The sequence below is a fragment of the Blastomyces gilchristii genome (assembly GCF_000003855.2).
Source record: "Blastomyces gilchristii SLH14081 genomic scaffold supercont1.3, whole genome shotgun sequence".
NCBI lineage: Eukaryota > Fungi > Ascomycota > Eurotiomycetes > Onygenales > Ajellomycetaceae > Blastomyces > Blastomyces gilchristii.
Genome location: NW_003101680.1, coordinates 2,033,738 through 2,056,159, shown reverse-complemented (window position 1 = coordinate 2,056,159; position 22,422 = coordinate 2,033,738). Strand labels below are relative to the sequence as shown.

Here is a 22,422-nt window from a genome sequence, read left to right as displayed (position 1 = left end):
CCTTAATGCGGATAGTTGAACACCATCTGGAAATATTTCCGCCTCTCAACAGGATGCTGGGAGCTCCCATTGAGTTACACTGGAACTTTGCGCAACAGACCGACAAATGGCCGAGCCCCAAGAATAACTTGCTTGGGAGTCTCAATGAATTCTTCGAGGAGGAAACTTCTTCCACCACATCTTCCCCAAACAAACTTGAATGTTCCACCACAGAAATAAGTACAAGGCTATGCCTGCTATCAAACGAATCCCGCTCGGATATACAGTATGGGGGGTGGGTTTTGGTGGTTGTCGATTTGCATGTAGAGGCTCCAAGTGGGGATCACTAACTTGCTTAAGTTAAGCTTAAACTAACCGCAAAACCAATCACCATCAGTTTCAACTTGTGCTCTTATTTTTTCGAGTGTTGAAGAGGCATAAAAATGGCTCTTGACCTCAATGATCTGCGCTTAGGCACAACGCGCGGCACTTCATTGGAGAAGTCACAGAGCTGAGGCATCCTCCAACGCCAACGCTAAACCTGTCAAGGAGAAGGCTCGTATTGCGACGAAGATCATACGCCAACAATGAACAAACCTCAAGAAGCATCATGAGCGGCGTCCTTGTTGACAGAACATTTATAAAGAGTGATGGCATCGCTGTGGCCCATTATTCACAGACCTCTCATCCTGATATGGAACCACTTCATTTTCGAACATTACTATGGGCAACAACCAATCGCAGTATAAATTCTCACAATGTTTGAGATAAAACCTACGAAAAGGCCCTCTGAACACAATTCGGAGGTCCCACCTAGCAAGTCCCCAACTAAATATCTCCAACTGTATACCCGCCTGTACCCTGGCCACAAGGCTCTGCTCGCCCCTTCAGATACGGAACCTGCCCAGTATTTTGTGGTCAACAAAGTCCCTCACAAACATGCCAGCCAATGGGTCCCGGTCTTCTGCAGGGGGGACAACCCCAAATATACCCCTGAGACGACCGTCATCGGACGTGCCAGGCGTACTGCCATGTGGACCTCCTTCAAAGTTTGGCTAGGGGACGGTGTCAGCGAAATTCTCAAGAACAAGGACCGACGCAGAAAAGCAAAGAGCTATGCACGTAAGGAGAAATTGCGCAAGTTCTTTTGTCGAGGATCAAAGCCGCCAAAGGAGCCGCTGAAGGATGAGGAGCCGGTGTCTGGGAAGGTGATATTGGTGCGTATGCATCGGTCGGGATTATCGCGGAAGGTCGAGTTTGAGATCGAAGGGACACGGTATAGATGGTCCGGTACACGGAGATTTGCCACGGGCTTCATGAAAGGAGTCAAGGGTTGGTCTCATTGCTTGAAGGTACGTATTCACAGAAGCCGACTAGAGGTAACGTAGCTACATTATGCCGCTATTGTGACCCATGGTATGTTGCTGTCGTATGATTATGGTAATTATTTCTACATAGCTCATCCGTACCTCCGACCACGCCCTAATTGCAACATTTGAAAAGCGCCGTTCAGCACACTACCACCGCTCAATCAAAACCGGACAGCCACCAAATAAGAAGAAACTGTTCATTGGGGCACTTCGTGTTTATGAAGAGGCTTATGAACTGCCAATTGGTGACAATAATGGTGTTGGAGGATCCTCAGTGGCTGCTTTTACGCGCAGAGTGGATGCACTCGCCAGCAACCCGCACAGTCGCGCGAAGGATGAGAAGGATCTCAACCCCGATGGACCACATGTGGGGAATCTCACGGAGGACATGATCATGCTGAGTTGCTGGATTGTGGCGGAGGCTGAGCATCGGTTGCGGTATAAGATTTTTGACGTCCTGCAGGAGATAGGTGAGAATGCTGGAGGGTGAGCTTCAGGTATGGGAGCTGTCGAGTCTGTTCCTCGAGGCGAAACAGTAGGTTTGTGCGGGTTCTTATCGTGTTATCCGAAGGATTGTCAGCATTTCTATAGAATAGGGATCTTTTGTTTTTTATTATGTGGGATGTGGTATGACAGTGGGCGGTTTCTTTTTAAAATCCTTTACTAAGAGTGGTAATAAAGGCTTGTTACAGCATGAAGGCTACACAATCGTCTCCTAGCAGTCTCGCACTATCAGATATCATCGATTAGTGTTGCTATATTTAACATCTGATTTGATACTTCTTCAATACGTCAGATTATACACATGTAGAACCTTGGAAAAAGTGGTTACTCGTCCACTTTTTTCGTATCGGTCGATATTCAGGAGTGCTCTCCACCAACTTACATAGAAAATACCCCCAGCAATGATCCTTTTAGTATAGAGTCTGTGGTTTAAAAGGCAGGATGATGGGATTGTAGTATGTGTTCACTTATGAGCTTCGTCAGGGCGCTAAATAATTTAGCGGGCTGATATGGATGTGAACAGTGAGCTATATAAATAGTTTCTGTCCGAGTTCAAGCTTAAATGGATTGTCGGCCTTTTGCACTGAGAAACGGAAATGAGAAAGCCGATATGCTCCTCTGTACGGTTTAGAGAAATCCACCAAATTCAATCGTAAGAGTGATCAGGCACAATGTCTGCTCCAGCCATTCATAGACACCATAAATCACAGAGCTGTCTGCTGCCCCTCCTCTCCGCGCATCTTCCCTATTCAGGGCCTCTCTTCAGGCGCATCCAGCACTCTCTCATCTACCCATCTGAAACTGCACAGATTCTCGCAACCTTTCCCCCAGCACCAACAGCCGCATCCGTCAACGCGTACTCACCGTGGCTCGTTGTGAGCGTGGATGTCTATGCCGGCAGCGAAACCCAAATGTGGCTCTATTCAAGCGTAGAAGCTGGGGCCTCCGTACCATCGATACAGGAATGGGCTGCGATAGAGGAGCTGCCGTTGGCTATAGGTCAATGGAGCAAACTCGTTCTTGAGCCTGAAATTGTAGTAGAGATATAGGCTCAGGTTCTTTCTCTATGTCTATACATCCAAACACATCTTATCCCGCCATATATCTCATATCTGGAATCGCAAAGGAACGGACGTAACCACCCCCCTGACTCCAACCCACCTACTCCATTTCACGGCAAATCCGTTAAAAAGATTCCGCCCCATCCATCGACATCATTCATGTTTGGCACCTTGCATACAGACATCTACGATCTGTTACAGGCCACGATGACTGGCCCTGAGAAGATACCACCACATTTACCAAGAATCCGCATCCCTCCCCACGATTCTGGAGTTTACATAAAATATATTTTCCACCGGTCTACATACGATCCACCGTGTAAAGAACACGGGAGTGCATCTGAGATTAATGATAGTGATAGTGGCCTTCCCCAAGGGTACCGGTTCCACGACCTCAAGCGTCGTGTGGGAGTCCAGGCGCAACAGGGGGATCTGGTGCTTAGTCGCACCGATATCCCGCGGTCGAAGGTGCGGTCGAAGGAGATCTTAGAGCAAAATCATAGTGTAGCGGTCTACTACGATGGAGGTGCTAATGATACAAGCTCTTCTTGTCCCGGGGGTACGGCCAACAGGGCCCCTGACTATGCCTCAGGGGAAATGCCTGTGGCATGGGCTTTTTCTAGGGCTGGATGGGAGTTTGTGTACCCTCCATGTGGAGGAGGGACACTACGGACACGGATTGGCGAGAGCTATCGGGAGGGAGGTAATGAAGCTAGCGATGGGGGAGGAAGGGGTGTTTACAGCTAGATCTAGATCTAGATCTAGATTTGACAGCGGTGGGATAGGCAAGGGAGAGGATGAATAGTGACCAAGGGTGGGTATTTGCCGATGTTTCACTGCAAAATAAAGTCAGTCGGAGGGTGATGTGGAAACTGGGAGGAGGGAGAGCCAGCATGGACTGTTAAATGGGTTGTTGTGGAGGTTGTGGAGGTTGTGGAGGTTGTGGAGGATTGACATTTGCATCCTCCCCAAAAGGGATGTGCTTCTGGCACATGCATGGACTGTACAATGTACAGTACATTACTGTATATCGGCCGACGGACCTAAATAGACAGCCATAACATCACTCATATAACTACTCTAAGTTTGCATGAATTTTGATCCGTGCCTCGTTTGCTCGAGAATTTTTGCGTGCGTTGGAAGAGCTCATCGTCATGGCGCCGAATACGAGGCTATTATTCTTCAGTCGCAAATCCGCCGCCGATAGGCTGTGAAAACCGAAAACGTCCCCCCACACGTTTTAGAATACGGCAGTGGCTTTCCATTATTGATGATTAGTAGCTAGTGGAAGGGCGCAAAGCATCGGTCAACGTCAAAAATTAGTGGCGGGTTTGTCAAAAAGTGCGCCGGTGGTAGCCCTGGAATAACAAGCCCAGACTTGCCCCTCCAACCAGAGGAGTCATACACAAACGAGCAAAAACATTTAAGGCTGAGTAGTCTCCTCAGCTTTTCTGGGTTTCCAATTCTTCCGTGATTCAGTCCGTCCTGCTCTGAATCTATACAATCCTTGATAAGCATTTTGGATACTCCGTGCCGAAAAGAGTGCCTTTATCCAGCTGTTACCTCTCTTGTATATATCGAAGGGTATATACCTATATCACGTTTGAAGCTACGCCATCGCGTCACAGTACCAGGTTTGGAACAATTGAGACAATGGGGAAGTCACTGGTTTATCCAAAACTCCCCAGGAGCGCATTGAACCGGTACAAACACCGGGGTAGGCTTCCCTCCATACAGACCCTATTTCCACAGAGATTCATACATACCTCTACTCCCCGACAGCAGCCATCAATTAATACGTAAGATCCAGGAACCTACGACTTGGGCCAAATTCACTCCATTGTCAATGAATCTGCCGTCCTACATGTTGCCTTTCCCGCAGGCCCTGACGATCCATTCCCGGCCGTCCTTCCCATGATTGGCCAGATGGGCTCATTCGAATATCCGTCCGCAGACATAAATGAGCCTCTGGACTGCTACCTGCATGGCTACGTCAGTTCGCGAATCATGAATCTTGCTCGAGCTACCAACGGCGAGGGCGAGAACCCGGGGCTCCCAGTCTGCATCTCCGCCGCACACGTGGATGGCTTCATCCTCTCCCTCACCCCTAACTCGCACAGCTACAATTACCGCTCAGCCATACTGCATGGGTACGCCCAAGTTGTCACAGACGAGGCGGAAAAGCACTGGGCCATGAAAATAGTGACCGACGGCGTCGTGGAGAATCGCTATGATAATACGCGCGTGCCGCCCAACAAGGTAGAAATGACGTCGACGTCGATACTACGGGTGAGGATTGTGGATGGCAGTGGGAAGATCAGGGATGGTGGTCCGTCGGACGATACGGACGACCGTGAGGATAAAGAGCTTACAAGCAGAGTATGGACGGGAGTGGTACCTGTTTGGCAGGAGATGGGGGAGCCGATTCCCGCACCGGAGAATGAGGTGGAAGAGGTTCCGGAGCATATTAAGAGGTTTATAGAGAAGGTTAATGGGAGGAATAAGGCGTATGCTCGTGGCGCTGCGGTGGCTGGGTTGCCAAAGAAAGAGAAACATTAATGTTGTGTTGGTTTTTTTTTAGAAAAAAACATAGGTATATATATGTTTATAAATATGCAAGAAGGCAGTCTACGGAGTAAATAGGGGCTAGAAATGGACACCACAGCGTACTGTGTATAGATTAATGGGTAGGCTTGCATAACGTATAACTACTTCCACAGCAATTAAGAGTGAGAATAAATATCCTTCATAATGGTTTTGAATTGAAATGTATGAACCTGTCTGGATTCTAAATGAGTTCACAGCTTCGCCGGCAGTGACCGTCTTGTTAGGTAAATTGGGAGATAAATATTTTGACGGGAGCGGAGCGGGCAGTTAGTTAGTTAAACCAACCAGACCAGTGACCAGTTAAAGGCCTCGGATCGTCCATATATGGACATATCGCAGCAAGCCAAGCCGCAAACTCCACTAGAGCTAATCCGTACAGAAGGTCCAAGCCAGCCTCCCTTCTCCATGCCAATAACTCGGAATCAGGTCCCATGCAGTTGGTATTTTTGCTATCTTCATTCATCCTGCGTTTCATGAGAGGAGAGTAGTTCGGAACAAAGGAATAATTTCCTCTACTTATATCACCAGAGCCTGTTTCCATATATCTCTGAGCTTCAGTGTCCCGCCCCCAAACCCCGCATTTCAAACCTCAACTTCCCAAACCTCCCAAACCTAGAGCATGGCTGCCGCAATTCAGCCGTCGATCCTGTCTGAGTCGGAGAGACGATCATTCTCGGAGTATCTTCAGAACTCTAGAAATGTGGTGGCCCTTCTTGGAGCCGGCCTTTCGGCTGCATCAGGCCTTCCAACATTCCGTGGTGCTGGCGGGGTATGGCGGTCCTATCCTGCGAGCTCACTCGCGACCCCAGGGGCTTTTAAGGCGAATCCAGGCTTCGTTTGGCAATTCTACAGCTATAGACGACATATGGCTCTGAAAGCGAAACCGAATAGAGCACATTTCGCTCTCGCCGAGTTGGCAAGAAGGAATCCCAATTTCATTACTTTGACCCAGAATGTAGATGGTATGACCATGTGGGAATTTTAATATGCCATATACATTGTGTACGGAGTATGTTCTTAGTTAAAGTGACTGTGAGTGTTAACAGTTGCGCACAATTCAATACATAGGCCTTTCCACACGAGCTAACCATCCGCCATCCCAACTCCACGTCCTCCATGGCTCCCTCTTCGACGTAAAGTGCGCCTCTCCCTCCTGTGATTACAGTAGAGAGGATTACAATGACCCCATCGTGCCAGTACTTGATATCCCGAAAGCTGCTCCTGAACCCGTCCCCTCCGCACACGACAAGACAGGCGAAGAGGCTACCAAGTCTCTTTATACTGCCATGGAATGGAAAGGCGAGCCTCATCCCTCAGCAGGGGAGACAGCAACCGCAGCACATACGGAGGGCGTAGAGCTCGATATCTCCAACGCAGACGTACCCATTCCACGCGTCACATTCGCGGACCTACCCCAGTGCCCCCAATGCAAGAACAATATCCTCCGGCCGGACGTGGTATGGTTTGGCGAATCGCTCCCAACTAAGACTCTAGAGTATGTTGATAAGTGGATTGAGGATGCGGATACGATTGATCTTATGCTTGTCATCGGGACCACGGCGCAGGTTTTCCCTGCTGCGGGATATGTGGAGATGGCACGCGAAAAAAGGGCGCGTGTGGCAGTTATTAATATGGATAGTAGCGACACGCCTCCAGCCGGGATGCGGCCTGGGGATTGGTTTTTCCAGGGCGATGCAAGCATGATTGTGCCTGAGCTTTTCAAGGATGTTATTGGAGATGTCTAATGTACTTGGGATATATTGGTAGGTTGGTGTTTTCTGTCGCTTTGATTGAGAATTCAGATTGCCAAACCCCCTTTAAATTTAGACCTGTGTCTATCATTACAGCTTCACGTTCTCGGTATCTAAGTGGTAGAGGAATATACACGTATCCTCGGAAGTTAATGTGATCGGGGTTATGGCAGGCTCCTTGGTTTGCTTTCTTTTTGTGGTTTCGAAGGTTGGATATGCGTCACGATGGGCAATTGGGAGTTCCACTTCGCCCTTACCGGATTGCTTCTCGGGATAAACATGGTATATGCAGGCGATTATTCAGCTAATTTTATACACTTTAACTATATATCTACAGTATGAATGCTATAAATGCAGCCTTAAAGCGATGCGTTAACTACCTAGGTATTTACAAAATACGCAAGAGAGCATTACCCTAGCTAGGAAGTGCTTAGCGGGTCATGGCTAGTAGGAACGTTTTTCTACTAACTTCAACGTGCTGTGAGTTTATAATGGAAAAGAAGCTCAGCAAATTGGATGAAAGATAAAATGGATTAATAGTTTACATCTTAACGCAATCTAGAGAGCTGAGAATAGAAGGCGCCATATTTCCAACGTTTCCGCTGAGCGTTCCACCCCCCAATAATCTAACTGCAATTTAATTGGTCCGGAGGTTTGACCTTGGAATGTCCAGAAATTGGCTTGGTATATGACTAAGCATTGTGGTTGCCATGACATACTGCGTACATCCAAACACAGAAAAACATAACGCTCTACACCTGCGATGGCGACAGATATTGAGAAGATACACAACCACAACGTGTGGTCGTTTGCCTGAACCTCCACTATTTATTGCCAGGCATGCTCACAGCCATATACTAGAGTTTTTTGCTACCAGGAACTAGCAAAGGTACGAAAAATGTTTAGACACCCACGAGAGCAGGGTTTGTCCCTAATATATATACCTCGCGTTCCGCGTTTTAAAAGGACATCTTTTACCTGCAGATCACGGACCTGTGTGATACCCAGGCTGCCTCAAATCAAGATATCAGACTAATACGTTTATTTTTCCCATGTTCCAAGCAGATATCCGCCCACACCGTCAATATAATAGAACACGAACGACCCGGTTAGTTGGCGTTGAATTATAGAAGGGTATTGGCTCCACGACAAACGAAAATTTGACAGGGCCAGTGAGAATTACTGGCTTCTTACCGCCGGAAAATCTTGGTCTGGGTAAGATCTGGGGACCTGAGGATCTGTAACAATGGTGAAGGAACGAGAGCCTCCACGGGCCCCTGGCCTTCCGGCAGAAAAGAACGACAAGGCCCAGAGTAGACAGTCCTCGCAGCCAGGATTTGGGCAATCAGCTCCCCTAAGTTCATTACATCAGAGCAAGGGCCACCCGTTCATCATGCCGAAGGCCAATAAGCCACGCCCAGAACATCATCAGCCGCCGCCACGACCCGAAGCACAACTCCAGGGGAAGGATTATCGACTCAATCATGACCAGGCACCAACCACGACCCTAAAGCATGGAGGCAGTATTTCCTCCCTGAGTCAGAGATATACAGGATACGATCCCCTGCGACCTGTAAAGCCATCAGAGTACAGCAATTCTCGAAGGCTACCAGGCGATGACAGTGTATACGAGATAGTTAAGCCGTCAAATAACAATCGCACCACGCAACCTGCTCCCATCCCTATATTCACCTCTCTAACAAAGCCGAAGATGTCAAGACCGTTAAGCAACTTGCAGAATTTCATCGATCTTACTGGCACTGCGACAAACGCCCGGCTCTATGAAGAAGAAATTGGCGCCATGGATGCTTATAGCTATGTTGATGTAGAAAAGGCAAATGAGAATATCAAGGCTCTGTTGGAAGGCGCTTTTGAGGATGAAGATGATAAACCTCGCACGAGGCAGCGTCGAAAAAAGATTGAGGACGAGATCAATGCTCTTGCTAGTAAGCTTCAGAAAGTTGCTGTTGGTGGGACCGCTGACGAGGGAGAAGACGAGGAAGAGGAAGAGGAGGAAGAAGACGATGGCACTGTTGAGGGGTTGAAGATCAAACTCCTTCCCCACCAGCGAGAGGGCGTCGATTGGATGAGGGATAAGGAATCTGGTGTCAAAAAGACACGAGGCGTGATTCCCAAAGGCGGAATTCTCGCTGATGATATGGGTCTGGGCAAAACCATTCAGACGATCGCATTGATGCTTACGAACCCTTGCCACCCAAAAGAAAAGGTGGAGGCCATGGAGGACAAAGATAAAAAACAGAAGAAAATACCCGCTGAAGTTGGGAAAGGCACATTGGTGGTTGCACCCCTTGCACTGATTAAGCAATGGGAATCCGAAATTGAGAGCAAAGTTACAGACTCCCACCGATTACGCGTCTGTGTATATCATGGACCTCAGCGAACGAAACACGCCGATAGTCTATCGCATTTCGATGTTGTGATTACCACATATGGTACCCTCAGTTCCGAGCATGCAAGCTCCGAAAAGAAACCTACAGGATGTTTCGCCAACCATTGGTACAGAATTATCCTTGATGAAGCACATACCATCAAAAACCGCAATGCCAAAGCAACCCAGGCGGCCTGTGCACTGAGATCTGAATATAGGTGGTGTCTCACTGGTACTCCCATGCAGAATAATCTGGATGAATTACAGAGCTTGATCAATTTCCTCCGTATTAAACCGTACAATGATCTTGCAGCATGGCGAGAGCAGATCACTAAACCATTAAATAATGGGAGAGGCGGCTTAGCCATCCGGAGGCTACAAGTTTATCTCAAAGCGTTTATGAAGCGTCGGACGAAAGATGTCTTGAAATTGGATGGCGGATTGGGTCAGGGAAGCTCTGACAGTAAGGGAGAAAACAAGGAATCGCCACACGGATTCAGAATCACCAATCGCGAAGTCTTGAAAGTTGAGGCGGAATTCACCCCCGCGGAACGGGCGTTTTACAAACGGCTGGAACAGCGGACTGATAAGACTCTAGAACGCATGATTGGCGGCGACAATATCAACTATGCAAGCGCATTGGTTCTTCTCCTTCGTCTCCGCCAGGCGTGCAATCATCCTGATCTTGTAAAGAGTGACCTTGCTCAAGACAAAGATGTGTTGATGAACAATTTTGGAGGCAATAGCCAATCCAAAACGGCCAAGGGAGAAGAAGATATTGATAGCATCGCTAATCTTATGTGTGGACTAAGCGTCACGACTAAACTTTGTGATGTTTGTCAGGCAGAGCTGAGTTCCAAGGAAGCAACGAGTGGCGCGAGTAGATGTGCGGAATGCGAGGCCGATCTGCAGACTCAAGCCATTAGCCCTCGGAAAAAGAGCGATAAGAAAAAGAAGAAGAAAGATAAGAAGTTAAAGAATAAAAAGAAACACCGGGAATCCACAGATCGTAATTCGTCCGCTGAGATTTCTGAAGTGCGTCGAGTGCGATTGCAAAAGCAGCGTCTCATTGTCGACAGTGACGACGAAGATGATGACGGGGAATGGCTTGTTCCAGATGGTGAACGACAGGTTGAAAAACTTGGGAACACTGGTGGAACTGATGATGAGGATGCTGAAGGTGGCGGTGAATGGCTAGGATCTGATGATTCTGAAACCGACGAGGATGAAGAAGACGAAACTAGAGACGGCTCAGGGAAGACAACGGAAGTTATCAATCTCGATTCTGACGAGGATGTGGACGAAACTGATGGCGATGAAAGCGATGATGAGCCCGAAACTCCAGATCATCTTGCTTCGACAAAGATTAGACATCTAATGAAGATTCTAAAAAAAGAGTCTGGGGACTACAAATTCATCGTTTTTTCGTTCTTCACCTCTATGCTTAATAAAATCGAACCCTTCCTGAAGGATTCTCATATTGGCTATGCGCGCTACGACGGTGCGATGAGAAACGACCTACGAGAACACAGTCTTGATAGGCTACGCAATTCCCCGAAGACTAGAGTACTTCTCTGCAGTTTGCGTGCTGGCTCCCTCGGATTAAATTTAACAGCTGCGAGCAGAGTTGTCATTTTGGAGCCCTTCTGGAATCCGGTATGATCCGTCTCCACCATCCACGAAGCTTTTTTCTTTTCAAAATTCCAAAATCTAGGCTAACACTTAACCGGACTATCACAGTTCGTCGAAGAACAAGCGATCGACCGCGTCCATCGCCTTAACCAAACGGTCGACGTGAAAATCTACAAACTAACCATCAAGGGTACCGTGGAAGAGCGTATCGTCGACCTTCAAGAACGCAAACGCGAACTCGCCAACGCCACCATTGAGGGCAAGACCGCCGCCGCCAAACTCACCATGAAGGATATGATGGCGCTCTTCAGCCATGAAGCTAGCGCGCGGTACAGTGGTGAGGATGATCACAAGCTGGATCTTTCGGGGAAGACAAGATTGCTAGGGTCGAGAGATGACGACGATCGGCTTCTTCATGGCGTGTCCACGTCTGATCAAAGTCGAAGAGCGACGCCTCCGCTTATGCAGAGCAAGAATAGTAGTCGGCAGCCCACGCCTGAAAGCTCTGTTTATGGGCGGAGGTGGTGAAGGGTAGACAGTTATTTTTGAAGCCCATGTGCTCTTTAGACAAGGGCCAGAGCATATGCTGAGCGGCCCTCTTTGCCGTTTTTCCAATATTTATATCTGTGATGTCTGGCGACTTTAGGTGGGATTTGGGCTGGATATGGTTTTGCATATGGTTGTTGGGTATGGGAAATGATCTAGATCTGATTTTTTCTTTTTCTTTTTTTTTTTTTTTTTCAAAAGGGGGTTTTGTTCTTCCTTTCTATGGGGCCTTCGATTCCTTCTAGAAGCTAGGTGGTTCCCCTTTTAATTGCCCCTTTTCTTGCCTGCCTATAATCACAATTTTTGGTCGTGTCATACTGGACGTGCGGCTTGTTTGGGAACAACGGAAAATGACAAACTACATGATAGAGTAATAGAGTGTCTGTCACATAGGGGTGATGTATATGTATCTTTGTTTATTTTAATGATGTCACGATTGAAATTTGCATTGATAGAGGAACACTGGGCAAATTCATTATAGCAGTCCCATCGATAATAATTACGGCGCACCGCCTTGAGCAACCCACCGACGATACATACATAGTATATGGTTGTATAAAGAGGACCCTTGCAACAAACCATCATTACCCCCGAGATTGCGTAATTCGTACGTATCTTTTGGATAATGATGTTCATCTATAGTATCCCTATATACGGCATTACGGATTTCTATTCTTTGTTTAAGCCCATCATGCTACACTGCTACACTACACGTAAACTGAGAAAGAAATAATTCTCCCTCTTTCTCTCTCTCTCTCTCTTTTTTTTTTTTTTTTTTTTTTTTTTTTTTTTTTTTTTCCCTCTCTTTCTCGCAACTCCCAATCTACCCTTGCGCTTTGCGCGTCTTTCATCCGGCTCGTTAACTTGGGGCTTATTCACTAACTGAAACAGACGATCTTCAGCCAGATACAGTAACTAGGTATCACAGCATGGACAGAGGTATGACAAGGAGGCAATGGAGTCTGTGGCGTGCATACATGCCGTATTAATCGTTTCCTTTTTCTTTTTTCTTTCTTTTTTTCTTTCTTTTTCTTTTTCTTTTTCTTTTTCTTTTTCTTTTCTTTTCTTTTCTTTTCTTTTTCTTTTTTTTATGGCTGTAAGTAGTTTAACTTCAAAGCCACGCGTGAAAAAGTGGTGACAAGAAGAAAGGCCATGCGTCTGTCGTCTGTCGTCTGTCGTCTGTCGTATGTCGCAGGACGCAGGCCCTGTTTCCAGTTATTCGATCGGCCTGTCGCTATTATTGCCAATAATGCATGAATGTAGTTCCTCCAAGATGCGGTGAAGTGGCTAGCAAGATCGGCAATGGAAGAATTTTTTGGGCCGCAGAGGTTCGGGAATTGGCGTCTGGGGGGCTGAAGGTGTCGAGAGGGTGCATGGATCCAATGAGCTAGGCCCCTGAGGATGGGTATGTGTGTTTTGAGCCTCCATATCCGGTGGCTAGCACTGGATGCCTGACTTGATGAAAGAGCGAAGGAATGATTCGGACTTCCTAGGGAGGGGATGGCATCCAGAAACAATCAGCAAAATTTCTCCGATCCCTTTCGGGTTGCCAGATTCCATGTTGTCTAAACGAGCCGTGACATGTTTAAACCCTGGGAGTGAATTGCCGATATTTATTTTGCATGGGTTCTCCGAGGAAGAACCGCGTGGCTCAAGATTTATATCGAAACTCTCGACAGCGAATTGAGTGGGGATCATCCTCTGAAGTCCAACGAGGTGCTTCGAGCTGCCATGCTCTAAAAAGTGCAGCTGAGCGAATTGATAAACGGGGTTTGAGGTGAGTATTTTGGGCAGTTAAGCCAATCATAGCACGGCGAAAGGGAGGGCTGACCCAACAACAAGGGGCAGACCAAAAACAGCGCAAAAATGGAAAATCCCTGGTGAAACGGAAAGCGACAGAAAGAACCCATCCAAGAAGAAGCTTCCCACGTGGTGGTGGCTGGGAGCATCAATTTCTGTCATTCCTTTATTTAAATCAGAACGAGGCACTGGTGAGCCAAGCTGCCAAGAGGCAATTTTTGTTGAAAAGTCGACTGGAAAATAAGCACATGCAGTTTTCCACTTCACACACGTGTCACGCCCATTATTTTCTTTTTGCTTTTGGGGATTCGCAGATCCCCTTCCATGGTTGAGGATGCATGCATGGCACGGCAGAGTTTTGGGAACGAACAGGAGGTGTGTGGCCAGCTGTGGTGGCACCTGTTTGATGCATAGAACTTCGCTCGTTGGTATTTTATTTTCGTCCCGTTCATGACGGTGTCACGTAAATAACTAGCTTAGGTATTTGTGGTTGAATTTAGTTGACTCCGATTCTCAAGTATTTGTTGCGTATCAGTTGATAGTTTCTGTTCCTGAAATATGGCTTGTTTGTTGAGGCGCCTTGCGTTCAAGGGAATTTCTACAAACGGAATAAAATGCCGTACAACGTTGAACAAGTCAGGAATGAAGTTCCACTGTAATCACTCAGGGGTGTCATTCGTGCACTTTGACCTGGGTTGGGTGCTGCTGTTGTCCGGTAGAAAGCAGCGCAACCTTTTCAGGATAATCCTGCAATTCTCAACGAATTATCTCTAGCCACAAGGATTTTCTGGGATCCATCCTGCATGGTTGGTTCATCATCGTCACGGTATAAAGGTTGAGCGGATGCAAAGGCCATTGGCCATTGGCGCGTCAAGGCGGTTTTGACTGGGTTTAGACCCCGAGATGAGACTACGCTCACTCATCTGGGTTCCAGTTCAGTGCCGAACCAGATGGCAGTTGTGAATAATAGGTAACCTGGGAAATTCAGTTCTCGTTGGCCTGATTTGATGTGATAAATGTGGAGGGTGTCTGGGTCTGAGGATATCGAACTTTTGCGAAGGCGGCCGTACTCCGTATTGAACTTTATATCGATTCATAGAAGTTCCAAAATCCCATCCATCTCCCAACAACAAGAATTCCAAGACCCAGCTTTGCCTGACTGGAAAATGTAAATCTTCAATTCCACCTCTAGAAGATATTCCGTATCACCGTGTCTGCCAGGCTCTAGTGAGTCTACTATACTTCATTTGTTGTTGTAGGGGTTGTATCGTATCGTATCGCTGGGAGAAGTTTAGCCCTGCCGATCATGACAAGGGAGACAACAGCAATAATAATATTATTATTAATCTGACATAGATTTGTTTAATGTGACGTATTGCGATATTTTCCGGCCCCTTTACGCCGTACGCAGCGTAGTTATGTTATCATTTTGTGGCAGCTGAGAGGGGTTGAGGAAATCGAGTTGTTTCTCAAGGTTGGGTGATTGGATTCCAATAATAATGGGGGCGCCATAAGAGATAATATTAATAAATGTATAATTGGAGGTTTAATTTGTTGGGGGTCCCGCGGTTGGTCGGCCCTTCTACCAGCAGGCGCTGGTGGTGATTGAGCTCTTTGCCCCAGTAGCCTACATAATTGTGCATTATTAGATAATGAGAAAACTTTCATCTCCACCAAACCCACCAGCAAATATACTACGGAGTACTGGGTTGATTGAAGCAGATTGAAGCAGTTCGGGGAAAACCTACCAAAGTGATGAATGATCCTTTGGATTCAGATGATTAATAATATCTTATTAATCACCCACCACGAAGCTTTCCTAAGAAATGACGACAGTCTTTGGGGCGCCATCATCAGGGAGCTCTGAGCAGGGCGAACCCAGAATGATCAAGGACGGACTTGACGATCGCGCAGACGACGTAGCAAAGAATTTTGCAAGAGGTAGTTAACTTATTAGAAGGACAGTCTCGCTAACTTTTCGTCTCTGTTGGATTAGTGAGGTTTTAGCGCATTTCCTCAGAAGCGCGGCGACAAGCCTAATCAGCCGTGGCTAAATCGAGGCGTTTATTCATACGGAGGCGCGTGGAAAATATGTCCTTTGCAAACACTAGTAATTTACCTGGTAAAAGATTTTATCATCCCCTTCAGAACTGTTTAGAGGCGATTCCAGGCTCTGCTGATGCCTGTTGTGCCCGTCATCTAGCTGGTCGGACACTGCTCCGTATTGAGTCTCTATCTACTATGCGTAATAGAGGCTTGAGCCCCTAAACATTGAAGGTTCGGGCGGAGCAATTTGACTCCGGTACTGCTGTTTCAATATAAATTTCTAGCGTGTATGCAAGGACTTATTCTCCACGCCTCGGTACGCTGCGTACCCAGCCAGCCTGATGTTTCAGAGGAGAGGAAGAAATAATAAACAGAAAAATAAAAAAGGTGTTTTGTTGCTGGCATGAGATTGATTTTCTAATACGGAGTACTGTTTCCCAGAGCTATTATTATTATTAGTTGCCACAGAATGGGCTTCCCGGCCCTGTTCAGGATTGCCCATCGGGCATTCTTTTTGGATGGGATTGTTGGTTGTCGGCACAGGAGCGGCGTCCGCTTGACGGGTTGAGCGATCGTTGGCAAATTTAGTTCAACCCGCTGAGATGTTGACCTGTCTGGGAGCCCTCAACTTTCAAGGCATCATGAATTTTGGGCGGGGGATGAGATGAGAATTCAAGTCTGAACTGGACAGCTATTCTCGAAGTAACGAAATACTTCCAACCTGTACTCCGTACTCCGTATATTCTGGCTTCAACCGCCCAGAGTTTGCAGACCCAGACTTGATCACTCCTGACTTCTTCTTTCGCCCCTTTTGGTTTGGCGTTTCCTGAGTGTTCGGCGTGTCCAGCCAGGGCTGCGAGCGGGGGCTGGTTGGGCTAATGGTTGGCCGGTTTCAGCACTTGGAGCCTGGTGGCACTGAGGGGCGAGCGGTGATTGGGTTGTGGCTTGAAGTAATTCGGGCTGGGTCTGGCCTGGCTTGAACCGGTTCGAAACGTGGCGCCCACGAGGTAGTTTGCCCACACGCGAGACCATGCGAGCTCGCTGCGGGTTTGATTGGGACTGGGGAGGCGAGGTTTTTTTGGTTCTGGTGAAGCCAAAGACGCCGCATGGCCTTCCCCGCGATGCATTTTCAAGCGAGGCCAAAGTATTATTGGCGAGGCGAGGGAAAATGAGAAATTGAGAATAGAGAGATGAGGCTGATACGGGTGGAAACAGAAAACAGTACGGACGAGAAGCGGAGAAATTCATAAAAATACGATATCATACACACCGGTACAATACCATGCAACCGATACATAACGCATTGCAGGATATTTTGGCGTTTCAAAAGGCAAAAAAAGGAAAAGAAAAGAAAAAGAAAAGACACATGAACATGCAAGCATCTATTATTATTATTATTAATATTGTGTTCTTCGTATATTTTCTTTTTCCAGCTCAATCGATAACAGACAGACAGACAGACAGAGAGAAAGAGAAAGAAACAACAACAACAACAACAACAACAAAAAAAAAAAAAAAAAGAATCATCAAAGGGCATTAAGCAGAGCTCTGCTATATTTGCTATATTACTTCTGGGCTCGTGGTTGCTGTATCATCATAGCGACGTTTTTACTAGCGAGCATCCAGCAAGCGTGTGTCTTCACCACGATCATCCACGCCAGCAAATAAGTCTCCTTATTTCTCCTCCAGCTCAAGAACAACAACACCAACACCAACGTTATTCTTCTCAGCCAACATCTTGTCCCCTTTTCTTTTCTCGTTGTGTATCCAACTTCTTCTCTCGACTGCCAGAGATACTTGTGCTAGCTTGTGTTCTATAATTTATATCAACTGATTTACCTTCATCCCCTTAACCCTTCTCCCCTTCTCCCCTTCTCCCCCCCCCCTTCTCCCCCCCCCCGTCTTCTCCCAGCCAGTTTCCCCACTCACCCCCCCCCCCCCCAAAGAGGAATGCAATTTGTCTTCTCAGTCCTAGGCAAATTGTTCCCGATTCGATCCAGTAAACTGGGATATCCAACTGTCCGGGGGAAACAAGAGCTGCTGCTGGCGAAGGTCTCTCTACGCTGTATTCACTAGCTCTCTGACTTCTCTCTATCTCTGTCTGGGCTCCTCCTCTCCACGCCTTTTTCCACCAGTTTTAGTTTAGTCAATCGAGATCTGGTAGTCCAAAGAACCTTGCGAATCTAACAGGGACGGCGCCTTGGCTTCTTTTCCCCGTGTCTTCATCCTTCCGTGGTCGCAGGGTAAGCACATCCCAACATCCCCTTGCTCCAAGTCTTTGTCGCCATCTATCTCCAAGTCTAGCCTCGCAGCCTTCCTCGTTCTCTTCACACCTCGCCATATTCTACCCAGCGGATGAGGCCTGTCCCTGGATCAATTTGAGCTGTTGCTCTTGAATCCCTCTTTCTTCCTAGACCCACCCCCCCCCACTCATTTATGCCTTGAATAGCGTGGACGTTGCCACATACCTGACGAGAGAGTCCTCTCTAGCCATCGTCCACCGGCGCACATTCCAGCCTGTTTTGTTTACTATCTTGCTTTCCGTTGCTCGTCATAGTCGAATCGTTGATGGATTGTCAATTTCATTCTATTAACAACCAGCGAACACGATTGTAGTTCAATTTTTCGCGTTCACCACCTCCTCGTTCTCCGCTCTCCTCCAGCCTTCCCTACACACTTCATCGGAGAAAGCACACCCGCTGAAATACCCGCCACTCGACAAACTAGACCAATCGTCTGCGTCTGCGCTCGCAAAATCCGTCTGACCCGTTCAAGTCTCGGGATTTCGTTTATTGCTGGTGATGCAGTGTCAACAGTAGGCTGGAATTGGGATATTAGTAACTAAGCTCTTTTCCGGGTCGCAATGGGCAATTCCCAGGGGAAGCAGGTGTGCTATTCAGATGCAGGTTCGTTCACCATCCTGCTACTATTTATCTATTCAACTATCTCCGTTCCGTGCATTTTAACAGGAACTCATTCATTGGCATTCCTACACAGTCAACTTAAACCACTTCCGTTTGCTGCGTGTCGTTGGAAAGGGTGCGTTTGGTAAAGTACGGATCGTTGAACGCAAGGATAGTGGTTTAACATTCGCTCTAAAATACATCCGGAAAGATGAAGGTAGGCTTTTAATGCGGATAACCCTTCTGTCTGCCAAATTCTGATGTTTATATCGGCTATTTTCAGTTGTCCGGTCCGAAAGCGTTCGAAATATCATACGAGAAAGGCGAATGCTGGAGCATTTGAACCACCCGTTCCTGTGCAACTTGAGATATTCCTTCCAGGACATCGAGTACATGTAAGCTGTCCGATTGCACCGATTATGCCATCATAGCATAGCAGGAAATATATGCTAATTTTATGTAGATACATTGTGGTAGACTTAATGAATGGAGGGGACCTTCGATTCCATATATCAAGAAAAACTTTCACGGAAGACGCTGTGCGATTTTGGGTTGCTGAGTTGGCATGCGCCCTGAGGTATATACATTCACAAGGCATAATCCACCGTGATCTAAAGCCGGATAACGTTCTGTTGGATTCCGAGGGACATGTTCACTTGGCAGACTTTGTGAGTAGTATTCGTGCAACGCAGAAAACCTAGAATTGGATCTAATTGCCATTTAGAATGTTGCTTCAGACTTTAAACCATCAAAACCACTTACAAGCAAATCGGGCACGTTAGCATACCTGGCGCCTGAGGTTTTCGAGGGGGGAGGATATCTGAACGAAGTCGACTGGTGGTCCCTGGGCGTCACCTTTTACGAGTGCATTTATAACAAGGTAAGATACATATTTTGACATCTAATATCTGATTAGACATTGCTAACAGGATGCAGCGCCCATTCGAGGGACGGAGCCACGACACTCTATCGGAAAACATTCGACGAGCGCAACCAAAATACTACGTTACGAATCCTGCAGTCACGGTGCCCTGTCTACGCGCGATCGCATCTCTTCTAGAAAAAGACCGGTCAAAACGAATAGGCGCGACCGGCTTTGAAACATTTGAGGATCATCCTTTCTTTGAAGATATTGATTTTGGGGCCTTGGAACGGAAAGAGATTCTCCCCATCTTCGTACCATCCAGCGAAAAGACGAATTTTGATGCGACATACGACCTCGAAGAATTACTCCTAGAAGAGGCGCCATTGGAAGCACGAGCCCGTCGACAAAAGCCAAGAGCAGAATTGAAAGACGATGCTACGGCGAAAGAAATACGAGAAGACGAACTTCATCGGGTTATCGAGACCATGTTTGAGCCGTTCGACTACACAACGGTCTCTTATCAAGGGTATGTTATTATTTCACCCTCGAACTCCTGGTGTAACTTTGCTGACAACCCCAATAGTACCGCTGCAGCTGCAATCGCGGCCTCTAGGTTAGATTCCCCTTTCTCCATTTCGCCTAACGTGAACTCATTTTGTCGTATTAGTAACCCCGAGGACTGCCTCCACACCGCTGCCAGCCAATCACACGCACGAAACCCCTCCCAGCCCCGCTCAGTAAGTGGTTCACCTTCACTCCATACAGAAAGGTCTCTTAGTCGATCAAACGCTTCCGACACGCTTCGTTCCTTTCCCGAATCCGATCGTTATCCATACGAACCAAATAGGCATCAGAGTGGAGCAAGATCTGGTTCTCCTCCAAGACGCTCGCGGCCTGTGCCCACATCACCAGTACATTCCCAACCGTACCGTCCACCACCACCCCCGGGCCCTCAACTCCCCCGCGGTGCGACCCGTAATATGAGCAAAGGAGGTGGCGTACAAATGGTGCTAGAAGAGACAGGAAGCTGGAGTAATCTTGCGGATCACAGCTCATCTCTAGCGGACGGATATGAGGGTGGAGAAAACAATAAGGCCCGGGCCGCTTCCGGATCCAATAGTGGGATGCTTTCGTTTCTCACCCGCAAGAAGGGCCGCGAACGCAGCCCCAAACCGATGGAGCCTGGTGTGCTTGGTAAGGAGGGTGCGAGACAGATTATTAGTAGTTGACGGTTAACGAGGGGATCATGATGGAAATCTCAAAATAGCACGATATGAATGGGATTGAGGCTTTGGGTGGAAAATGGAGTTGGGAGGTTTGAGCTGTGATTTTTTACAAACAGGGCTGTTTGCCTTGGGATGTCCCATTGGGAGTTGCTGTCGAAATGCTGCACGGTTCGTGTTTGTTTCAACTTGTACCACGTTCTTATGGTGATACGCTTTGGCGATGAGAATGGGAATATGATGACACTTTGGGTGTTCAACAAGTTCAACCACCGAAGCATTGGATCCAAAACTCGCCGTTCAACATTCTGGTCTGAAAGGGAACCCTGCTATCATACTAACCTAAGAATGACGGCATTCTGATGAGGTGGAGAGGACTGCCTGTCATCTCCCACTATGCGTTGAATTGCTGCGAACTGCAAGTTATCCATTACGAGACGGTTGAATATTAGCCTAATGGGCAACCAAGCGCTATAGCCTATTTGACATCGAACACACACTTCCATTCGTGATTTTGGCAACCTAGAACACCCAACGCAGTGCCGCTGAATAGTGTTTCGCCAATGACTGCGAAAGCCCTTCATTCTGGACCGTTGCCGAGGACGTTATAACGCTGGGTCGCCTGAACCGAAAGGAACATTGGAAAAGAACCAACGCAAATCACTTGGCAATAGAGCAGTTCCCTGAATGAATTCAGGGCAGGGTATGGCAATCACAACCAGCTCACATTCGTTCCCGCACATGGGGTGCGAAGGGAACCCCCTTTCTCGCCGCTCAAGAGCCCCCCATCTGTTGGCATGTCTTTTTTATAAATGCATTCGCAGGCCGGCTATTTAATTTTTCTGCTTCCTTTTCCCCTTTTTAGGCATGTGTCATATTTTCCTTTTAATTTTCCTTTCCTTTCTTTCTTTTTTTTTCTTTCTTTCTTTCTTTTTTTTTTTCCCCTACTATTCTCTGATGACTTTTGGCTTTTTGTGCTCTTTCCATTTTCCATTACTAATACCGTTTTCTATTTTTCATCACTCACAACTGATTTATTCATGGATGGCTTGTCGGTTTTGGAGGTTTTCTTCTCTGGGTTTCCCTTATCTTTTAACATAACCTGCATTACATACCCCATTTCTGTTGCCCGTCGTATATTTGATTAATTTTGATTTTTAATGCTGATTTTTGAATATGATCTCCTATCTTAAAACCTCTGTTCTTCAATTGTGCTTCCCAACATTTTCCTCTCTTTTCTGCCGAGGATTAACATCTTGTTTCAAGTAAACCAGTGAATTTATCATCTTATTCCCCTCCCCCTTTTTCCCTGCTCTCGAACACTATTTTCTTGGTCCTACGCTCAAGCTCGCGTGGCTAAACGCAGTCTTCAACACTATACTCTGTATAGTCCTTTCTTTCCCCATTTAACCCATGCCCTCAAATAGAAAGCTACATTAGCTAGGAAGATTTCGTCGATTTGATACGCCCTCACGGCGATATACTATTATTCTACTGTGCGAGCCAACTTATATTGTACTTGTACGATAGAAGAGGATTTAGGATACCATCATCATATAGCAGTTTATGCAACACATATCTATTATTCTGTTCCTGACCCACGGGTGGGTTGTTTTTGGTTCTGTGGAATGTATATTTTATGCTCCGTTGCTACGGCAACCATGCTCCGGCCGCCAATCAAGGTAAAGATGATGATGTTACTACGCGAGATTTATTCAATTTATTGTGCAGGAATGACTTTTTTTT

General features: G+C 47.0%; 8 protein-coding genes across 8 annotated transcripts; 7 read left to right on the top strand and 1 right to left on the bottom strand.

Annotated features, from left to right (window-relative positions):
* Positions 1-361: 361 nt before the first annotated feature.
* Positions 362-2,341, top strand: BDBG_02162 (uncharacterized protein). The gene is made up of 2 exons (XM_002627445.2): positions 362-1,331; positions 1,438-2,341. Exons 1-2 carry the CDS (start codon positions 738-740, stop codon positions 1,837-1,839), a joined length of 996 nt encoding a protein of 331 aa, XP_002627491.1. The 5' UTR covers positions 362-737; the 3' UTR covers positions 1,840-2,341.
* Positions 2,342-2,524: 183 nt separating this feature from the next.
* On the top strand, positions 2,525-2,902 carry BDBG_16494 (uncharacterized protein; the record flags this gene model as incomplete). Its single annotated transcript, XM_031724440.1, has 1 exon — positions 2,525-2,902. The coding sequence occupies one exon, from the start codon at positions 2,525-2,527 to the stop codon at positions 2,900-2,902; it is 378 nt and encodes a 125-aa protein (XP_031576911.1).
* A 219-nt stretch (positions 2,903-3,121) lies between these two features.
* BDBG_16493 (uncharacterized protein) lies at positions 3,122-3,661 on the top strand (the record flags this gene model as incomplete). Its single annotated transcript, XM_031724439.1, has 1 exon — positions 3,122-3,661. The coding sequence occupies one exon, from the start codon at positions 3,122-3,124 to the stop codon at positions 3,659-3,661; it is 540 nt and encodes a 179-aa protein (XP_031576910.1).
* A 169-nt stretch (positions 3,662-3,830) lies between these two features.
* On the top strand, positions 3,831-5,803 carry BDBG_02160 (uncharacterized protein). The gene is made up of 2 exons (XM_002627443.2): positions 3,831-4,631; positions 4,725-5,803. Exons 1-2 carry the CDS (start codon positions 4,568-4,570, stop codon positions 5,471-5,473), a joined length of 813 nt encoding a protein of 270 aa, XP_002627489.1. The 5' UTR covers positions 3,831-4,567; the 3' UTR covers positions 5,474-5,803.
* Positions 5,804-5,807: 4 nt separating this feature from the next.
* BDBG_02159 (SIR2 family histone deacetylase) lies at positions 5,808-7,956 on the top strand. The gene is made up of 2 exons (XM_002627442.2): positions 5,808-6,483; positions 6,590-7,956. Exons 1-2 carry the CDS (start codon positions 6,141-6,143, stop codon positions 7,264-7,266), a joined length of 1,020 nt encoding a protein of 339 aa, XP_002627488.1. The 5' UTR covers positions 5,808-6,140; the 3' UTR covers positions 7,267-7,956.
* A 62-nt stretch (positions 7,957-8,018) lies between these two features.
* Positions 8,019-12,569, top strand: BDBG_02158 (SNF2 family helicase/ATPase). Its single transcript, XM_002627441.2, has 3 exons — positions 8,019-8,161; positions 8,338-11,317; positions 11,402-12,569. Exons 2-3 carry the CDS (start codon positions 8,519-8,521, stop codon positions 11,819-11,821), a joined length of 3,219 nt encoding a protein of 1,072 aa, XP_002627487.1. The 5' UTR covers positions 8,019-8,161; positions 8,338-8,518; the 3' UTR covers positions 11,822-12,569.
* A 2,760-nt stretch (positions 12,570-15,329) lies between these two features.
* BDBG_02157 (uncharacterized protein) lies at positions 15,330-17,207 on the bottom strand. The gene has a single exon (XM_031720679.1). The coding sequence runs from the start codon at positions 16,931-16,933 to the stop codon at positions 16,469-16,471; it is 465 nt and encodes a 154-aa protein (XP_031576909.1). The 5' UTR covers positions 16,934-17,207; the 3' UTR covers positions 15,330-16,468.
* Positions 15,429-22,385, top strand: BDBG_02156 (AGC/YANK protein kinase). Its single transcript, XM_002627439.2, has 10 exons — positions 15,429-15,761; positions 15,843-17,928; positions 18,302-18,591; positions 18,683-18,805; positions 18,872-18,983; positions 19,052-19,256; positions 19,313-19,468; positions 19,525-19,979; positions 20,037-20,066; positions 20,121-22,385. The coding sequence occupies exons 3-10, from the start codon at positions 18,549-18,551 to the stop codon at positions 20,680-20,682; spliced, it is 1,686 nt and encodes a 561-aa protein (XP_002627485.1). The 5' UTR covers positions 15,429-15,761; positions 15,843-17,928; positions 18,302-18,548; the 3' UTR covers positions 20,683-22,385.
* The last annotated feature ends 37 nt before the right edge of the window (positions 22,386-22,422 follow it).

Coding starts and splice junctions, on each gene's coding strand:
- BDBG_02160 (XM_002627443.2), top strand. CDS start 4,568: ATGGGGAAGTCACTGGTTTATCCAAAACTCCCCAGGAGCGCATTGAAC. Junction 4,632..4,724: donor GAACCGGTACAAACACCGGG/GTAGGCTTCCCT, acceptor CGTAAGATCCAG/GAACCTACGACTTGGGCCAA.
- BDBG_02157 (XM_031720679.1), bottom strand. CDS start 16,933: ATGAATTTCTCCGCTTCTCGTCCGTACTGTTTTCTGTTTCCACCCGTA.
- BDBG_02156 (XM_002627439.2), top strand. CDS start 18,549: ATGGGCAATTCCCAGGGGAAGCAGGTGTGCTATTCAGATGCAG. Junction 19,257..19,312: donor ATGTTCACTTGGCAGACTTT/GTGAGTAGTATT, acceptor ATTGCCATTTAG/AATGTTGCTTCAGACTTTAA. Junction 19,980..20,036: donor ACAACGGTCTCTTATCAAGG/GTATGTTATTAT, acceptor CAACCCCAATAG/TACCGCTGCAGCTGCAATCG.
- BDBG_02159 (XM_002627442.2), top strand. CDS start 6,141: ATGGCTGCCGCAATTCAGCCGTCGATCCTGTCTGAGTCGGAGAGACGA. Junction 6,484..6,589: donor TTTGACCCAGAATGTAGATG/GTATGACCATGT, acceptor TTCAATACATAG/GCCTTTCCACACGAGCTAAC.
- BDBG_02162 (XM_002627445.2), top strand. CDS start 738: ATGTTTGAGATAAAACCTACGAAAAGGCCCTCTGAACACAATTCGGAG. Junction 1,332..1,437: donor GTTGGTCTCATTGCTTGAAG/GTACGTATTCAC, acceptor ATTTCTACATAG/CTCATCCGTACCTCCGACCA.
- BDBG_02158 (XM_002627441.2), top strand. CDS start 8,519: ATGGTGAAGGAACGAGAGCCTCCACGGGCCCCTGGCCTTCCGGCAGAA. Junction 11,318..11,401: donor TGGAGCCCTTCTGGAATCCG/GTATGATCCGTC, acceptor GGACTATCACAG/TTCGTCGAAGAACAAGCGAT.